The sequence below is a fragment of the Mesoplodon densirostris genome, chromosome 15 (genome assembly GCF_025265405.1).
Source record: "Mesoplodon densirostris isolate mMesDen1 chromosome 15, mMesDen1 primary haplotype, whole genome shotgun sequence".
NCBI lineage: Eukaryota > Metazoa > Chordata > Mammalia > Artiodactyla > Ziphiidae > Mesoplodon > Mesoplodon densirostris.
Window position 1 is genome coordinate 8,652,403 of NC_082675.1, and position 19,028 is coordinate 8,671,430.

At 44.3% G+C, this 19,028-nt stretch overlaps 1 protein-coding gene across 3 annotated transcripts in view; it reads left to right on the forward strand.

The window, feature by feature from the left end:
* ATP2A2 (ATPase sarcoplasmic/endoplasmic reticulum Ca2+ transporting 2) overlaps nt 1-18,527 on the forward strand; it is a 62,483-nt gene extending 43,956 nt beyond the window's left edge. The window contains exons 10-21 of one of the 3 annotated variants that reach the window (XM_060119289.1): nt 175-277; nt 1,130-1,261; nt 7,197-7,319; nt 7,419-7,637; nt 8,333-8,668; nt 9,980-10,200; nt 10,650-10,852; nt 12,303-12,388; nt 12,674-12,807; nt 13,428-13,545; nt 13,630-13,750; nt 16,587-18,527. In XM_060119289.1, coding sequence (XP_059975272.1) covers nt 175-277; nt 1,130-1,261; nt 7,197-7,319; nt 7,419-7,637; nt 8,333-8,668; nt 9,980-10,200; nt 10,650-10,852; nt 12,303-12,388; nt 12,674-12,807; nt 13,428-13,545; nt 13,630-13,750; nt 16,587-16,633 — 1,843 coding nt within the window. In that variant the 3' untranslated portion in view covers nt 16,634-18,527. Of the gene's footprint in view, nt 1-174; nt 278-1,129; nt 1,262-7,196; nt 7,320-7,418; nt 7,638-8,332; nt 8,669-9,979; nt 10,201-10,649; nt 10,853-12,302; nt 12,389-12,673; nt 12,808-13,427; nt 13,546-13,629 lie in introns of all 3 variants that reach the window. The other 2 variants (XM_060119290.1, XM_060119287.1) reach the window with 2 other exon arrangements.
* Nucleotides 18,528-19,028: the final 501 nt, after the last annotated feature.

Below are 19,028 nucleotides of genomic sequence, written 5' to 3' on the forward strand. Positions count from 1 at the left end.
GTCTTTACTGATTGACTACTGATACCAGAGACACATTCTGTCTCCAGCATCAGATTTCTTTTGAAAAGCTTGCCGGTCTGTTGTCCACAAAATTCTATTTATTAGTAAATAATTAAATAAAAATCAATAGAGATGACCACAGTGTGTTCTAAGAGTTACTTTTTATTTTGACAGACATAAAGATGATAAACCAGTAAATTGTCATCAATATGATGGTCTTGTGGAATTGGCAACAATTTGTGCTCTCTGTAATGACTCTGCTTTGGATTACAATGAGGTAAGCCTCCTCACAAATGAGAAACTAGACCTGGCTGTTCCTAGTTCAAGGGTGCGGTGGGTGGAATGAAAATCCAGCCTTCCTTCCTCCCTTTTTGAAAGTATGGGTTCCTGGTTTTATTTTTCCTTTCCATTAAGAGCCTATCTATCAGAGCCAGCATGACCTACCCAAAGGAAGCTGGGAGCCTTTCATATATTCTCTGTGACTGAGCATTGCAGTTACTTAACTAGGAGTTGTAGCATACATGATGTTCTCTTCTGTGTATAGCCTAGTTACTATAAATGATTAAAACCCAGGATACTTTTTCCTGAAAGTATAGGGTATTGATCTTGCTTTTTAAGATGGGTAACATTATGTCCTAGAGGACAGGCTGAGGCTTAGAAGGTTGTTTTGATGATGATGATGATGATGATGATGATATAATATAAAATTTAACCAACAGAAAACCTTTTTTCCTCCCTTTTTAATTATAAACAGTGAGATAAATTCTTTGGTTTCTAAAGGCAAGCCAGTCCCCAACAGAAACAGAATGTAAACTCTGTAGAATGATAAATAATGACAAGGAATTACAAATACTGTTTGAAAGCTCCCTATGTTTGAATTAATACTGTGATTATTGGCTTCTTATGGTTAAGGGAAATGAAAGACCTAATTATTAGAAAAAGATAAAATGCACACCTATGCTCTGAGTTTATTTTTAATTATCTGGATCATATGCTCCAGAATAGGATAAAAATGGCCCAAAGAATAATGGTCCAATGGACGAGAGATTGTCCACCTGGAAAAGGTCTTTAGTAAAGAAAATTGACTACTTTTCCCTTTTTGTAATTTGTATGCTTTTAACTACTACAGGCGAAGGGTGTGTATGAAAAAGTTGGAGAAGCTACAGAGACTGCTCTCACTTGCCTGGTAGAGAAGATGAATGTATTTGATACTGAATTGAAGGGTCTTTCTAAAATTGAACGAGCAAATGCCTGCAACTCGGTCAGTATTTGAGCTTTTAGTGTTTTATTCATGCTGCCCATCACTCAGACCATATATTCTTAGTCTCCTCACTCTCTTACTCTCTTAAATAACTTAGTGTATACCTTATTTCCTCAAACTTGCAATATCTCCTTCCCCATACTCACTATAAGGTAAAATGGTCTGGCCATTTGACCACAAAAATAAAAGTAATCAATGGATAATTTCCACATGCAGCCTCTGTGCCCATAAGGTCTGCCGTCTCCCCCGGTGCTGTGAAATGGACTCTTCTTGCTCCCAGCAAAACCCAGCTGCTCCTTGTCTAGTGAGCCCTAACATCTTTCCTGCTTATCAGTCTCCTATCTCTACTGGATCTTCATTAGAGAAATAATAGTATGTTTTTTATCTAAAAACTTTCTTTTGCCTTAAGCACCCTGCTTCTTTTCCTTCACAGTAAAATTTCTCAAAAGAGCTGTTTTTATGTATTGTATTGTTTCATTCTTCCCATTTTCTTGAATCCACTCCGGTCAAGCTTTTGCCTCCTTCTAGTCTATTAAAACCTCTTGTCCAAGTTGCCCATGTCCAAGTTGCCCATGACCTTGTGCTAAATGGTCCAATTGTTTATGCAGGTGTACTACTAACACATTTAAAGTACACAAAGCAAGGACTTCCCTGGTGGCGCAGTGGTTAAGAATCCTCCTGCCAATGCAGAGGACATGGGTTCGAGCCAGGCCCAGGAAGATCCCACATGCCGCGGAGCAACTAAGCCCGTGCACCACAACTACTGAAGCCCGTGTGCCTAAAGCCCTTGCTCTGCAACTAGAGAAGCCACCGCAGTGAGAAGCCCATGCACCGCAATGAAGAGCTCGCCACAACTAGAGAAAGCCCGCGCACAGCAACAAAGACCCAACACAGCCAAAGATAAGATAAATAAAGAAATAATTTTAAAAAGTACACGAAGCAAAAGTTGACAGAGATAAAAGGGAAAGTAGATGAATTCACAGTGAGTTGGAGATTTTAACACACCTATCTCAAAAATTGACAGAACAAGCAGTTGAAAAATCAGGATATGGAACAACACTGTAAATATACTCAATCCAACCCTTATTTCTGTTGTGCTACTTCTTTTTTTTTAATTTATTTTTATTTATTTATCTATCTATCTAATTTTGGCTGTGTTGGGTCTTCGTTGCTGCGCGTGGTCTTTCTCTAGTTTCAGCGAGCGGGGGCTATTCTTTGTTGTGGTGCGTGGGCTGCTCATTGAGGTGGCTTCACTTGTTGCAGAGCATGGGCTCTAGGCACGCGGGCTCAGTAGTTGTGGCGCACGGGCTTAGTTGCTCCATGGCATGTGGGATCTTCCCAGACCAGGGCTCGAACCCGTGTCCCCTGCTTTAGCAGGTGGATTCTTTTTTTTTTCTTCTTTTTTTGCGGTACGCGGGCCCCTCACTGATGTGGCCTCTCCCGTTGCGGAGCACAGGCTCCGGACGCACAGGCCCAGCGGTCATGGCTCACGGGCCCATCCGCTTCGGGACCGGGGCACGAACCCGTGTCCCCTGCATCAGCAGGCGGACTCTCAACTACTGCGCCACCAGCGAAGCCCGCGGGTGGATTCTTAACCACTGTGCCACCAGGGAAGTCCCTATCGTGCTACTTCTAATATGCTTTTCAAATGCATAAGGAACATTCACCAGAATAGACCATATTACTGGTCCATGAAGCAAGACTCAACAAATTACAAAGGATTGAAATACAGCCAGTTGCTGACCGTGAAAGAATTAAACTAGAAATTGATAACAAAAAGATAAATAAGCTTCCATCTGAAGAAAGTAGAAAGCCAGCAAATTAAATACAAGTAGAAAGGAAATAGCAAAGACAAGATCAAGAAGCTATTCTGAACAATTTTGACGGCATAGAAGAAATCAACAAGTCCTTTCAGTAACACAGCTTTCTAAGCTGACACAGAAAAATGGAAGAATCCTGTGTCTGTTACATTAATTGAATCTGCAATTAAAAATCTACCCCACAAAAATTCCTCAGGCCCAATTCTGTATAAGGCTAAAGAAATGCCAGTTTGGGGGAGTTCCCTGGCAGTCCAGTGGTTAGGACTCGGTGCTTTCACTGCAAGCTGTGCAGCATGGCCGCAAAAACCAAAAAAGGGCAGAAAATGAAACCCTTATCAACTCATTGGATGAGACCAGCATAACCCTGATACCAAAACCTGACATGGATGCAACAGGAAAAGGAAGTTACAAGCTAGTATTCTTCATAATATATCAATAGAAGTAGAGATTCTCAGCACAACATTAGCAGATTGAGTCTAGTAATATATCAGAACTTGGACTTGTTATATTTGAGCAGAGTAACCACAACTACAAGCCTAGCTTGACAGTCAGAGCTCAGTGAGGTGGCTGTGGTGCAGGGTGTGGGCGTGTCTGCCCTGTAGACACTAGACAAGTCTGTGGTCCTCAGCTGCCTTCCCCCTGCCTGTCGGAGCCCCAGAGCCTGGGTTTCTTGGGCTGAACAAAGTGGCAGGCAGGATGGACCAGTCTGTTGAGGAGACCCAGGTGCTGGAGGCTGACCAGATGGCCAGTGTCTGCCAGCCTCTGTTGCAGGTGGTTTTACTCAGGTCCAGCTGTACCAAGTGTTTGAGGACACAGAATCAATCCACTGACAGTTTACTGCAGGACAGATCCAGCCTTTGTCCTAGACAGAGTGGTGAGTGGTTGCTTAGATGAGAAGCAGCACAAGCAGTTTGCAAACAAGATGTTATAACACACGAAGGTCAGAGTAACAGGCAGTGGCACGTACACGTGGAACGAGAGGAAGAGAAGAAGCATGGCGCCAAGAAGCGAGCTAAGGAAGCTCAGAAATGGAACTGCAGAAGCCGGAGAAGATGGGTTGAGGGACTGTGATGCCGAGCAGGAGCAGAAGGTACCCAAGAAGGAAGCAGGTCAGGCCCCAAAGTCTCCGTCTGGGCCACCCCGACAAGCCACCACCCTGGAAACACACCTGCCCCTCTGCACCAGGGAGAACACCATCTTCGTGCAGTGCAGGGTGGTGTAGCCAGGAGACCCTACGGTGGGTCCTCCAGACCTACTCCTCGTACCTGCTGCCTCCCAGCCTTGGTGCTTCGATTTCTTTGGAGTTGGGTTCTGCTACACATAATCTCTTAGTACCTGTCGTCTCCAAATGGCTGCCAGTTAGTGCTTGAGGCTCCTCTTCGTAGCACTTCTTTGATTTGTAGTCAGGGTTTCCTGGTAGATAGAATAAGGAGAAATGGAAAGTTAAAAATATAGCCTTTCCTAGTTATACAAAAGCAAGACTCGGGGCTTCCCTGGTGGCGCAGTGGTTGAGAATCCGCCTGCCGATGCAGGGGACACGGGTTCGTGCCCCGGTCCGGGAAGATCCCACATGCCGCGGGGCAGCTGGGCCCGTGAGCCATGGCCGCTGAGCCTGCGTGTCCGGAGCCTGTGCTCCGCAATGGGAGAGCCCACAACAGTGAGAGGCCCGCGTACCGCAAAAAAAAAAAAGCAAGACTCATTTCTACTAAATGGTCAGCTGTCACTACGTTTCCTTTCTTTCATCCTTCCCTGGATATCCAGGGCAGATTAGGAGGCAGTGTGTTTTGGGGGAGTAGCGTGGCACCACACGGCACAGGCAGCCTGAGGTGGGCGGCAGTGTGAGGCAGAACTGGACTTGCGCTCTGGCACTGTTTCCTTTACATTGTTTTGCCTCCTTTATACTATCCCGAGAAATCAGAACTCACACCGGCATGGAGGATGTCTCAGCTGAAGTATAGTCACCCTGTTTGTGCTTCACAACTAACAGTCTCACTGCCATGAGGGTCTTACGCAGCTCCTGTGGCATCCTGCCCCGATTTACGTGGTTTTCATGAAACAGACATCCAGGCCCTTTGTTATAGGGAATTCACCCCAATTGTTATTAAGTAGGGGGCCAATCCTTGCAAAGCCACATTGTCTGACAGCTCTACTATTAGTTGGTGTGACTGAACCCTTCAGAAGCAACCCGAAGATTCAGCTTCACAGAGACTGAGGTTTAGAATTATATGATTCTAGACCTATAACTGCTCAACAGAGGGAAACAGGTAGCAGCATAGAACTTAAAAAAGTGGTACGTTAATTGTAATGACCACTGCAAACAAGGGCAGGAGTGTCCGTTCTGTAAGAGTCTGCGGTCTAAGTATTTTCTTGCTCTGTGTCCTCCTTTGCCTCATTTTTTGCCACAGCAGCTGAGGGAAGGGATCAGAAATGACTGTCATGGTGCTCACTCACTGAAAATTCCCAGAAATGAACTTTTGCCCACTCCTCCCGCCCCCGAAAGCAAGAACCTTTCATAGTACAGAGGTGAATAGAGCAGGACGAGCTTTTTAAGGCTTAGTGGCCCATTTGGATAGGACTGTTGATCTTCACAGCCCTGATACTGGAAGCAGTGGCTTTGTTCTTCTCTCCCCCTAGGATGTATCTGGCACCAAGGTCCACACCTCACTCAGAATCACTACCCATTCTTTCAGTCTTCTTAGATTCATTGGTACAAATGCCTAATGGAAACTAAATACATAAGTAATGTATCAGTCAAATAATCTAGAATTCATGGTGATTGTCTTTTTGTTGCTTGGGGCAACTCTTGCTAAGAGGATGGCTTCAGTCCACTTGTAATTGCCTACATTGGATGCTAAGGTTCTTTGGGATTTCTACAGTTATTACTAAATACTTGTATGAATTAGGGAGAAATCAATGTAATTCACCACATAATTGAGTAAAGGCAAAAAACTGTAAGATCATTTAAATAGATGCAGAAAAGGCATCTGATGAAATTTAATCTCAGTTCATGATAAAAACTCAACAAACTTATCTTCAAGTTGATGGTGTATTTACACAAAATTAACATCATATCTAATGGCAAAAGAAGAATTTCTACTTTCAACATTTCTATTCAGTGTTGTACTGGCAGTCCTAGTTCATGCAGTAAGGCAAGAAAAGTCAAAGATACAAAAATAGGGAAGGATAAAGTATGTTTATTTTGTAGGTAACATGATTGTATACATAGACAGTCCAAATCTGAATCTGAAGGTTAATTCTCAGTCTTCGTTTTACCTGAGCTGTCAGTTTATCCTGTCAGTCTCTCCCTCCTTGAAAGTCCTTCACTTCACTTGTTCTCCTCCCTCCCCCGCCCCCTGTCCCCTGCCATCTCCTTGGCTGCATCTTCCACATCCCACCAGAGGTGAAGAGGTTCCAGGGCCCAGTACTTGGCCTTTTCTGTCTGCAGTTACTCCCTTGAACTCTTCTCACCTCATGACTTTAAATACTGTCCATGTGCCGACATCTAATATAGTACCCACTAGCTATCTAAAGCTATTTAGAATATTTAAGTGGTGTTCCTTGCCCCTGCTTCAGCTAATACTTAACTGCCAGAGCTCGAAACCCTCCATTGTCTTCCTGTTTCACCTGTTAAAAAAGCCAGATGCCTTACATTGACTTTTAAGATACTACAACCTGCTTCTGCCACTCCTGCCATTAACCTCTCACTTCTTTTCTGCAAACTCTGTTCCAGCCATGTTGGCCTGGAGGCTCCTTGAACACGCCAGGTCACGTCAGCCTGCACATCTGTTCTCTCTGCCACACTCACACATCCTTCACGTTTCTACTCAAATACTGCCTTCTCAAATCTTTATGTAAAAGCGCAGTCATACATAATTTTCTCTCTTCCCTGCTTATTTTTAAATATTCTTCTCCATAGCACTTATAATCTACTTTCACATTCTAGTGTGTCTTTCCCAAACTAGAGGGTAAGTTTTATGAGGGTGAGAACTTGGTTTGTCTGTTGCTGTATCCCCATTGCCTTTCACATAATAGGTACTTAGTGAATGTTTGTTTAACAAATCAAAAATGTACAGAAATTGCCATCCAATAATATTCCATATATGTTCTCTTTATAGGTCATTAAACAGTTGATGAAAAAAGAATTTACTCTAGAGTTTTCACGCGATAGAAAATCGATGTCGGTTTACTGTACACCAAACAAACCAAGCCGGACATCGATGAGCAAAATGTTTGTGAAGGCAAGTACAGCAGATTGCAGTTGAGATGTTCTTACCAGGATTGGAATCCTGGGTGAGCTAATAAATAAAATTGTTGATCTAAATCTGTAATATTTCCAGGGTGCCCCCGAAGGTGTCCTTGACAGGTGTACCCACATTCGAATTGGAAGTACTAAAGTCCCCATAACTCCTGGAGTCAAACAGAAGATCATGTCTGTCATTCGGGAATGGGGCAGTGGCAGCGACACCCTGCGATGCCTGGCTCTGGCCACTCACGACAACCCACTGAGAAGAGAAGAAATGAACCTGGAGGACTCTGCCAACTTTATTAAATATGAGGTTAGCTAATGAAAAGCTTCTTTGCCCACATCCTGCACATTCATTGTGTTCAGACAGCACTCCTTCGATAAAAGGTCAAATGAGTCTTGCTTTTGCCAAGAAAAGGGTGCGGTTATTTGTTTTTCTGCAGGCCAAATGTATTACCTTTATAATTTAGATTGCTGCTTCAAACATACACAGTTAACAACTTAATACAGGCCTATTACTTTCAAAGTAGAATCATCAAGGCTAAAAACCTATTTTGCAGCTCTCATGTAAATTAAGATATTTTTTAAATTGAGGCTATTTTAAAAACACTCGTTAGTTACTGAAGGTCAAATTGTCCAAGTGGAGAGAGTCCGTCTACTTCTCTGCTTACGGCGTACTTTCATATCAGGTATGTGACTTCCTGAAGCCTTGAACAGGGAACAAATTTGGGTACTATGGGCCACTAATTGGCCACTATCAAAACGTTTTTATTCCTCGGTATATTTTTTTCCTAATTTCAGAATATTATTATGAAAGCTAAAGAGTTTGGTAACAAGAATGTAGTGATTTTTAATTGTTTCTTATTTATTGGAATTAATACTGTTCTTCATTGGATTTATATCAATGGTGTGAATTCTGTCATAAGAAAATGCAGAAACCTTTGCTGTCCACACTAGGGAAAAAACCAGAATTTCCTGCTTTGACATAAGGTGATTCTTTAACTCTAGACCAATCTGACTTTTGTTGGCTGTGTGGGCATGCTGGACCCTCCAAGAATTGAAGTGGCCTCCTCTGTGAAGCTGTGTCGGCAGGCAGGCATCCGGGTCATCATGATCACGGGTGACAACAAGGGTACCGCTGTGGCCATCTGCCGGCGCATCGGCATCTTCCGGCAGGACGAGGATGTGACGTCAAAGGCCTTCACGGGTCGGGAGTTTGATGAGCTCAGTCCTTCAGCCCAAAGAGAAGCCTGCTTGAATGCCCGCTGTTTTGCTCGAGTTGAACCTTCCCACAAGTCTAAAATTGTAGAGTTTCTTCAGTCTGTTGATGAGATTACAGCCATGGTGAGTGTCTTAGACATGTACAGGTAACAGACTGCACACACAGCAGATTCTAATTCTGACCATTAAATTTTTAGTAATAGGGCTTCCCTGGTGGCGCAGTGGTTGAGAGTCCACCTGCCAATGCAGGGGACGTGGGTTCGTGCCCCAGTCCGGGAAGATCCCACATGCCGCGGAGCGGCTGGGCCCGTGAGCCATGGCCGCTGGGCCTGCGCGTCCGGAGCCTGTGCTCCGCAATGGGGGAGGCCACAGCAGTGAGAGGCCCGCGTACGACAAAAAAAAAAAAAAAAAAAAAAAATTTTTAGTAATAGCTCCCGTATTTGGAACTTCTTTATTTTTGACATGATCTGGGGCTGTTTCTCAAGGATTCTATTGACCAGTAGTTGGCATGCTGTATGTTGCATGCATGGAAGATGCTGGAGAAGTTTAAGACTTGGAAGTCTAAATCAGTCACAGGGGAAATATTTGGTGATATCTTTATCTTTGTTGTGGTTAAAATATACATGTTTGTATCTCACGTTTCTAAAAGCTGATTCAGGACATAATCCACACTCTGTCACCCAGTTTTGGATAGCCTTACCTGAGATGAGATGTACTGGTGATGTGTTCTCTTAAGAGCTACCTGTTGATGAAGCATTTCCCATATTCTTCCTCGCATCTGATTTTTTCACATTTTCACAATGTTAACATTGTGATATTTGCTTTCTGCTGCTTGTCTGTGAAACTTCACATTCTTAAAAACAACTTAATTTCGTTGATTGAAACCAGTTGTTATAATTGTCTTCCTCTTTCCTCCCCCTTCCCTTCTCTCTCCCAGAGGAAAGCACCATTCTGAGTTCAGTACTGGGTGTTTAGTAAAAGTATAGAAAACATACATGGGAATGATGGTTTTGTATCTGTAGACAATACTTAAGTGTTTTTGCCCCTTTTGGTCTTTATTATATATTATAGTTTACATATTTTTGAAGTCTGCCTTTATTCTACTTGAGATTTATCCATGTGGATACAAGTATTTTGTCTTGACTGCCATATTATGTTTTGTTTGGTAAAAAAAAATAATACAGATAATTTGAAGTCCCCTTTGTCCTACTTCCCTCTGAAGTGTCACCTATTAGCTTGTTTGGCAATTTTACATTTCCCAGGTAAAACGTGTTTTATGACACCAACTTACAAAAATGAAAACTTTTCCAGAGAATTCTGTTGTCCAGAGGCCCAACAGCTCCATTCATTCCCTGGCTTTAGGATGGCTGAGCATTTGTTGGCAGCGTGTTAGGTGGCAGGTGTAAACCAGTGGTGGGTTTCTAACCCTTTCAGACTGGAGACGGTGTGAATGATGCTCCTGCTCTGAAGAAATCTGAAATCGGCATTGCCATGGGCTCTGGCACCGCGGTGGCTAAAACCGCCTCTGAGATGGTCCTGGCTGATGACAACTTCTCCACCATCGTGGCTGCCGTGGAGGAGGGACGGGCGATATACAACAACATGAAGCAGTTTATCCGCTACCTCATCTCATCCAATGTTGGGGAAGTTGTTTGGTGGGTCCCTATGACAGGTCACGTGTATTCCTTGGCTTGTGATGACCCGTTTTCCAGATTTGCTCTTCACGTGGCAGCAGCTTTGCTCTTAGTGTAGCAGGAGAGAGGGAGGGCCGGGCAAGACGAAGGCGGCCCTTGTGAAGGTAGAGGTACTCCATCTGGCCCTCAGGAGGGCTGTCTACGGCTGCTCCAGTGTGCAAAGGATGCACTTTAACATAGAAACGAATTTAAATTAACTATATAAGGTAACATAAAATTCTGGGTCTTGTAAAAGTTAACTTAGTTTGAAATTGGATATAATAAATGTTTTATGATTGCCCAGGGAAAAAGTTAAAACAATCACTGCTGTCCACTGATTTTTATGGAGGAAGATGGGGGTGGTGATGTTATTTTAAATAGTAGCCAAAAATAATTTGGGGTCTTTTTCTTCTTTCCTTGGATGGAAACAGTATTTTCCTAACAGCAGCCCTTGGATTTCCTGAGGCTTTAATTCCTGTCCAGCTGCTCTGGGTCAATCTGGTGACAGATGGCCTGCCTGCCACTGCACTGGGGTTTAATCCTCCTGATCTGGACATTATGAACAGACCACCCCGGAACCCAAAGGAACCACTGATCAGTGGGTGGCTGTTTTTCCGTTATCTGGCTATTGGCTGTGAGTACATTTTTTTATATTATTGATTTTTAAACGAATGTTTGAGTCCAAATTTTGTAAATGCATCCCTTAAAAGCACATTTTTTTCTGTTTCCATATTAGGGTAGCAAAATATGGAGACTGCCCTCTTGCAGTTGAATGAGCTGTGTATAGCCAGTTTACAGTAAAGTTATTCCCTTACTTTAGCATCCTCGTTCTTCCTTGGGCCTTTGTGAATGAGGTTCTCAGATTTAATCTATGGACAAAGGAAATACAGGGACAACTGAGGCCTTAAATCACCAAGATGTAAAACGAAGTCCCCCTTTCCCTAAGTGAGAGAAGGGATCTGTGCATTCATCAGCAATGGTTGGTTCTTCCACATGTGTCTTCTTTGTAGACCTCGTCCTGACCCAGGATGCTGCTTCTCTCTTCCTCATTTCATAGGTTAGGAAAGTGAGGCTCAGAGAGGTTAAATGACTTCCTTAGGGTCCCATAGGCAACTGTTTTAATATGTTCACATGATTTAACACTCAGAAAGCACACAGTGGCATAAAGCAGGAAGGCCCTCAACCAGTTGGTTCCCCTCCGGCACGCCTTCTTGGGATACTCTAGCAAATAGATCCGTCTTAGGTGTTTATTTTCGCAAGCGATGGCCTGCTGTACACACCTGTATGTTGAACCTTGTCTTTTTGTATTTCTCCCCGTTCTTGGGGTAGTTTTACATCAGTACCAGTATAGCTGCCTCATCGCTGTGCACCACCTGCCTACTGTGTCCGTTGGAATTGCTGGGTTAGAGGGTGTGCACTTGGACCTTTCAGTGAATACTACTGCATTGGGACAGTCTCTTATTCTCAAGTGCCTGTGTTCTCCACTACCCTTTGTTGCTTCTTTATAATAAACTTGCTGAATTCAAAAGTCATTGTTGGGGTGGGGGAGGGGATGGTCCCAGAATTGGCTTCAAGCACTGCCATGTGTTCAGCGTTCTGCACTAACCGCTCTAATGGCCTTTCCATGTAAAGGTTCTGCCAGGCCTTTGATGGAGCAAATAAATTAGTGTATAACTGGTAGCATGAGTTTGCCAAAAAGTCATGATGAGTGTGGTCTGGTGCTCTAGCACGGCATGGCCTTCCTTACATGGAGCACACGTGCCTGCAGCCTTAACATACTGGCCGCTGGTTAGAGAGGGCATGGCTAGTGTAAAGGACCTACCAATTCTAGTAGGTGCTTTTCCTCACCAATTCTGGAGGAAAAGTTGCCTGGTTCTTCTGTACCACAGACACCCTTCTCATTACGGAAACCGTCAGCCTAGCGGCTTTATCTGGTGCAAGTGAGCAGGTGCCAGTGGGTAGCACAGGCTCACTGACAGACCACGTCTTTGGTCTCTGTCCTGGGGCGGGCCCTCGAGGCGGCACCTGCAGTGACGCTGCAGGCCGTAAACCCCATGTGTGTGAGTCATGATGTTTGTTCCCAGGTTACGTTGGCGCTGCTACCGTGGGTGCTGCTGCCTGGTGGTTCATTGCTGCCGAGGGTGGTCCGAGAGTGACCTTCTACCAGCTGGTATGTAGCCACCTTTCTCTTTTGTGTACCTTAGATGCAAGGTGTTGTAAGTCTTCACAGACAGAGTTGTCCTTGAGCTTTCTGTGGTTTGGATGTCAGTCAGATATTCTTAATACTCTTAGCAATAAGCAGTTGCATCTAAGGTTATTCTGAAGGACCAGGGCTTCTCTGGGAAATGCGGTGAGATTTTGTGTGGGTCTGTGTTCTGGGCTTGGTGTGGAATTGGTGTGTGGACTTTGGAAATGTCCTTGGCTGATCAGGAACTTGATTGGGCTTTTGTTGCAGAGCCATTTCCTACAGTGTAAAGAGGACAACCCGGACTTTGAAGGAGTGGACTGTACAGTCTTTGAATCCCCATACCCAATGACAATGGCACTCTCTGTTCTAGTAACCATAGAGATGTGCAACGCCCTCAACAGGTCAGTATGTCTTCTCAGCATGCTGGGGCAAGGGCCTGACAGCCAGGGCGCTGGGGGATTGTGTGTGTGTCATGGTTGATTGAGAATCACAGGAAAGCTCCGCCCTCCCCAAAAGGAAGGACAAGCAGCACCGGTTTTAAGAGCTTAAGTCATCATCACCTCCAGGAAGTAGTGGGAGTGCTTAGCCACATGTTCTTCAAGAGACAGCAGAGGCCAAAAATAGGGACTTCTGCACCCGTGTGCCAGTGCCCACAGGGAAGGAGCTCTTGCCCTTTAGCATTGAGACAAACAGTATCACCTAATTAAGCCAGCGACAAAAATGGAAATTTCAAAATAGCCTAAGTGTCAAGGGCAATTGAGAGCAGGTTTGAACACACTGAAATGGGATTGCTGTGCTGAAGCCTAGATTTAAATTGGAAGTCTGTCCTACATCTGAACATTCTTCCTTAACTTTGCCACTGTAGAAACTTAATAGAATTAGGTCAGTAGGTAATAGGCAACGCCAAGTTAGCCTGTCGCCTTATTGAAGTGTGGTTCTGAACAGTCTCTGTCGGTGATGGCATATGCCTTTGCCCTTTCAGCAGGCACATTTCACCCACCTACTTCTCCTTGTTCTGCAGCTTGTCCGAAAACCAGTCCCTGCTGAGGATGCCCCCTTGGGAGAACATTTGGCTTGTGGGCTCCATCTGCCTGTCCATGTCACTCCATTTCTTAATCCTCTACGTGGAACCCTTGCCAGTAAGCGGTGGGGAGAGCCTGGGCTGGGGCCTGGCTGCCTGTCTAGCAAGTCAGGGAGCTTGATGAGGTTTCTTTGTGTTTCAGCTTATCTTCCAGATCACACCACTGAATTTGACCCAGTGGCTGATGGTGCTGAAAATCTCCTTGCCTGTGATTCTAATGGATGAGACCCTCAAGTTTGTGGCCCGCAACTACCTAGAACCTGGTAAAGAGTGTGTGCAGCCTGCCACCAAATCCTGCTCGTTCTCAGCATGCACCGATGGGATCTCCTGGCCCTTTGTGCTGCTCATAATGCCCCTGGTGATCTGGGTCTATAGCACAGACACTAACTTTAGTGATATGTTCTGGTCTTGACTGACAGTTTTGCATAAAGGTGATGTTTAACTTAATCAATTAATTTTTTTATTGTTTAAAGCAACTGTCTATTTCTGCTGAATTTTCACATGAACATACTGGCTGGTGAAGGAGGTTTCATACTCTAGATTTTGTTTTGCTTTTTCTGACTCCAGTGGGGCAAGATTTTCCTTTTTTATACACATAATTAAAGTGTCCATTGACATGTACAGAGAACTAACACTATTTTATGCAAATATTTTTTTGTAGATGAAAAAGCATGTACAGTGTTCTGTTTAATACTCATCCTTGTATAAAAAAAAATAGTTGAGCCAGCAGACATTGTCAGCAAATTAATTGGCAGCAGATTTTAGGAAATGAGTGTGTGTGGTTTTTTTCTAGAACTAAATAGCATGTGTTGTGTCTTTGGCATGATCATCTGGATTTCATCTGAGATTACAGTCAATTTTTCTTCATAAGCCAAGTTTTCTGCACTGAGCAGAGTACCGCTACCTCAGTCAGTATTGTTCTTTGGTTTGCTGCCCCCCCCCACACCCCTTCACCCCTTGGCCCTCGTTCACCTCCACCCCACCTCCACCCCCACCCTGCTCGGCTGCTTCTCCTGTAGGGTTGTGATGGTTCTGTTTACATCCGTCTTAACAAGAGGTATGCTTGTTCTCGCTTGTGCAGAAAACATTGTTCCAGATTCAATCGACCAGGTTCATGTCCCCTCACATAGCTTTTAAGGTTATTTATTTAAATGTCTAATGTATTTTATTGTAACAGACATTGTTTTGCCAACATTGCCTATTTCAGTGGCACTTCACAATCTAGTTTAAAAAGAAAAATAAAACATTTTAAATGGACAGAGAAAAATAACTGTCTTGTTTTTAACTCTTAAGTGGCTTAGTTTGAACTAACAGATGTCCAACTTTCTCTTAAGTTCTTAGTTTTACTTTTAGTTTTACTGTGCTTGAGGGGAAGAAGGATCCTGTTCTGCTGCATAGGTGGTTGTAGGAATTTTATTTTTAGTGTATAGGCACTAATTGTTATCTGTGATACATTTTTATGCAAGTTTCTGCTGGCCTGTTTTAGCCTGGTGTAGAGGACATAAGGGCAAGTGTGTGTGTGTGTGTGTGTGTATGTGTTTTGTAAAATCTGTAAATAGCACATGACCAAATGAACATATTGTATAGAACTATTTTTATTTGAATGTGGCACTAACCACCACCATCGTTACTATGATAAATGTTTGCGCATGTTCGAGATCAGTCTTAACCAACAGTGTGTAAGTCATTAACAGTCCTAACTGTGGTGTTTTCCTCCAATGCCTTCCAACATCCATCAACTAACGTGAGTATTCCCTGAAATTTGGATGCTTTAGCCTAAAGGTTACTGCCACTAAATGAGCTGGCTATATGACACTAATGAGTAAGCCCCTTATGTCAGGCACCCTAAGAGCAGTGGGCATACGATTTTATGTGGCACCTATGCACCTGTGGGCTGGGGTAGCTGTTCTCGATGCCACCCACTGCCTAGGATAACAACAGCACAGCCACATGTCAGTGGGGGAGGGCCTGGAGGAAGAGAAGGTAGTTCTGCTTTGGTCAGACTGACAGGTGCCTTCACAAATGCCAAGATGAGGATTCACAAAAAACTGGTCATGGTTCCTTTGATCTTTGTTAGCTGCAAGGACTTGTCCCAGAATCTTGCTACCTGGTTCATTAAAAAGCAAAAAACGAGTGAAAGCAAGTAACTGAACCAATAAACTCATGCATCATTTGTTGCATGACTTTTTTCTTTTTATGGCTGTGCTGTGTGGCTTGTGGGATCTTAGTTCCCTGACCAGGGACTGAACTTGGGCCCCCGGCAGTGACAGCACTGAGTCCTAGCCACTGGGCTGCCAGGGAATTCCCTGGTTCATTTTAAATAGGCCACCTTTTTCCACCTTCTGGGTCATACTCTCTGTGGCTGAGATTTAACTGTGCTTTAATGTACCCTGGAGAGAAAAAATACTGGCCATAGTTCTGCTCAGCTAGCAAACAACCAGCCCCATCATTAGCCAGGGTGAAGGAGGGCTTAGGCAGCAGCTCGTATTCAGGGTGGTAGCTCCCTCCACGTGAAGCCCCAGGAGTTCTTGTGGGTACTTGAAGGTACTTGGGCCCTGGATACAGGGCCAGCCAGGAGACATAATGTAAATGCTGAGAGTCTGGGGAAAGGTTAACAGGTATCAAGCAGGACAAGGTGCTGCGAAGTTGAGAGGTCTCCATGTAAGGGGGTAGAAAGGGCACGTGGAGGCAGATTCTTAGAGTCCTGGCCTGGCTCGTGGAGGCCTCTCAGAGGAGGAGGAAGCTGGTTTGCTTGGCAGCGAATGTAGGGGATACATTTTGCCAGTTTTAGTGTTATGGGGTGTAGAAACAGGTTGAGATCAAATGCAAGGAGTGTGTCTCGGCTGCAAACCAAACCAGGATGTCTGAGCTGGTCGGGTGGCGTGCCATTCAGTGGTCAACTTTTCCTGACTCAGTTCCTTGATTAATTGGCCCTTACAAAGTAAGTTGAATGGTATGGAAGGCTATTACCTTGTGCTTTCTCAGCTTCAGGCCTGTCCAGCCCACAGAGGTGGTTTAGGCACCCATTTCCCTCAATTCAGACAGCTGGGAGTGGGAAAGACCCAGTGGTGCAGAGTCCTTTTGTCTTCTCTGTTTCAGGCTTCGCCGCCAAAAAACGTCTGCATTGGCACCTCCTCAGTAGTTAGTGCTGCTGTGGGCACATCCCTGGCCTCTGTCCTATAGGGAGCAGCAGGTACCCAGCTCCATCCTCACCAAGTACCCACCCGCAGGAAGGCACCGTTGGCCTCTCTGCTTCTGCCGCCATCAGTAGCTGGAATAGGACGGCACCATCCTCAGACCCGTCATGTTACGTGCTCTCAGGCAGCTCTTGCCTGAAACTTGCTCCAGGTTCTTTCTCAACGGGCAAGTGGGCTGAAGGCCCATCCCATCAGTGTTCTGTTTTTTTTTGCCACCCCATGCCCAGACTGACCTCTTTAGTAGAGCTTTACCCTTTGCCCAGGAGATGGCAGTCTTACACGTTTCCTAAGTGGGGTACTGTGCCAACAGCTCATTCTGCATCTGCACAGTGCAGGTGACACGTTGGGTAGGGAGAGCTGTAGGAGCTCAGAGACAAGCAGGGCAACTGCCACCTTCCCTCACAAGCAGCGGCTGCCACATTACCTTCAAACTGGGGCCTCGGGCCCCTGAATGTCTGGGTGGTGGGCAGACCTCAGGAATATCCAAGACCACAAGCGTTATTAGCTCAGTGTCTGCCAAGCCTGTTGTGTCTGCAGTGCAGATGCACCAAATTGTGTCAAAACCACCACCCTACATATGAGGGTAATCTGCAGCCTTTTTTCTTGAAAGGGAACAGTGATAAGCAGTTCCCCTTCTAGGACTGGGTGCAGCCCAGAGGCTAGCCCCCGGGGAAGGAAGGAGAGGGGCTTGGTGCTGATGACCACGCTGCTCACTCTGCTTCGCCTTCCTTACCCTCTGCACTGCTAACCGAGGACTTCTTCTCAACTTTTGTTATACCTGAAGCGATTAAGTGTCTGCCTGGTGGGATTCTCTGTAGCCAGGTGACATGAGGGGCCTGTGTTGCTGAGCCAGTGCTTCTGGATGCTACCCTGTGTGGGCAACCCCTCAGGGACAGTTGATCAGAAATGCTAGTCTTAAAATCTTAAAAGAAAGATCAAACCAAATATTCCTTTTCATCTGTCACTATTAATCTTAAATTAGTTATTCTAACATTTCCTCCCCATATTTCATAAAGCTGATTTCCTCTCTCTTTCCTTTTCAGCAATACTGGAGTAACCGCTTCCTAAACCATTTTGCAGAAATTTAAGGGTGTTCAGTTGCGTGCATGTGCGTTTTTTAGCAACACATCTACCAGCCCTCTGCATGATTGATGTTGGGGGGAAAAAGAAAATTAGAAAAAACTCCCCAACTCATTGTGTGTTATGTGGAGGAAACGTGTATTACCAGTGGGGTTTTTAGCTTTTAAATCAAAATAATTACAAATGTACAGTTTAGCTTAATGAATCAGAAAGCCTCTCCAGAGAAATTTGGTTTCTTTGCTGCCATAAGAATGAGGTTCTGAAACCTTATCCAAGAACTTAGAAGCCATCAGCCAAGTCTCCATATTTCTCTGTGCAAAATGTCATAGCTTAAATAAATGTACAATATTCAGTTGTAATGCATGCCTTCAGTTGTAAGTAGCCAGATTTCTCTATGGTGTCATTGAAACATGCTACTTTTTAATTGGCCCTGTACAGTTTGCTTATTTATAAATTTATTGAAAACACTACAGGTGTTGAATGGTTAAAAATGTAGGCTTCCAGTTCATGACTTCGGTTATTTTTTGAGTGTGCAGCTATTTTGCACTGTATTAAATGTAACTTATTTAATGAAATCAGAAGCAGTAGACAGATGTTGGTGCAATACGAATATTGTGATGCATTTATATCAATAAAATGCTAAACGTCAATTTATCACAACGCATGTTTGACTTAGACTGTAAATAGAAAGTAGTTTGTTTCTGTGCTGGTAACAGGCATTGCACAGACATGGTTTCAGGTAAATAAATCTATTCTACGATAAGTTCACAGTGTGGTGTTGACTGTTCTCCTGCAGGAGGGGTGGGTGATGTGCACTGAGGGCCTCCAGCCCTGCACCCTGAGCAGTTGTGCCCTTAGGTAGATAGATAAAAGGGACAGAAAGTTCCTGTTGACTTTCTGCATAGGAGAGCAGAGTGGTAGAAGGTCTGGTTGTGTGACACGAGATCTATAAAATATTCCTGCCCTGGTTCCACTGTCTCCCCTCAAGTATGAGAAAAAGAGTGTGTCATGAGTGGGGTTTTCAGAAATAATTAACATGATTTAAAAGTTGTCAGCAGCTTGGAGACTATAGTGATGGAGAGATACTTGTAATACTACTCAGATGCAAAATGTAAAATTTTACATTCCCACTGTTAATAGATACAGAAAAGAGCTGAGTAAACCAACTATACTCCAATTTTAAAAAAAGAGAAAGCAGGCCCCCCCCAAAAGGAACTGAAATCTATATACATGGGAAAAATATTTGATAAACTTTAACATCCAT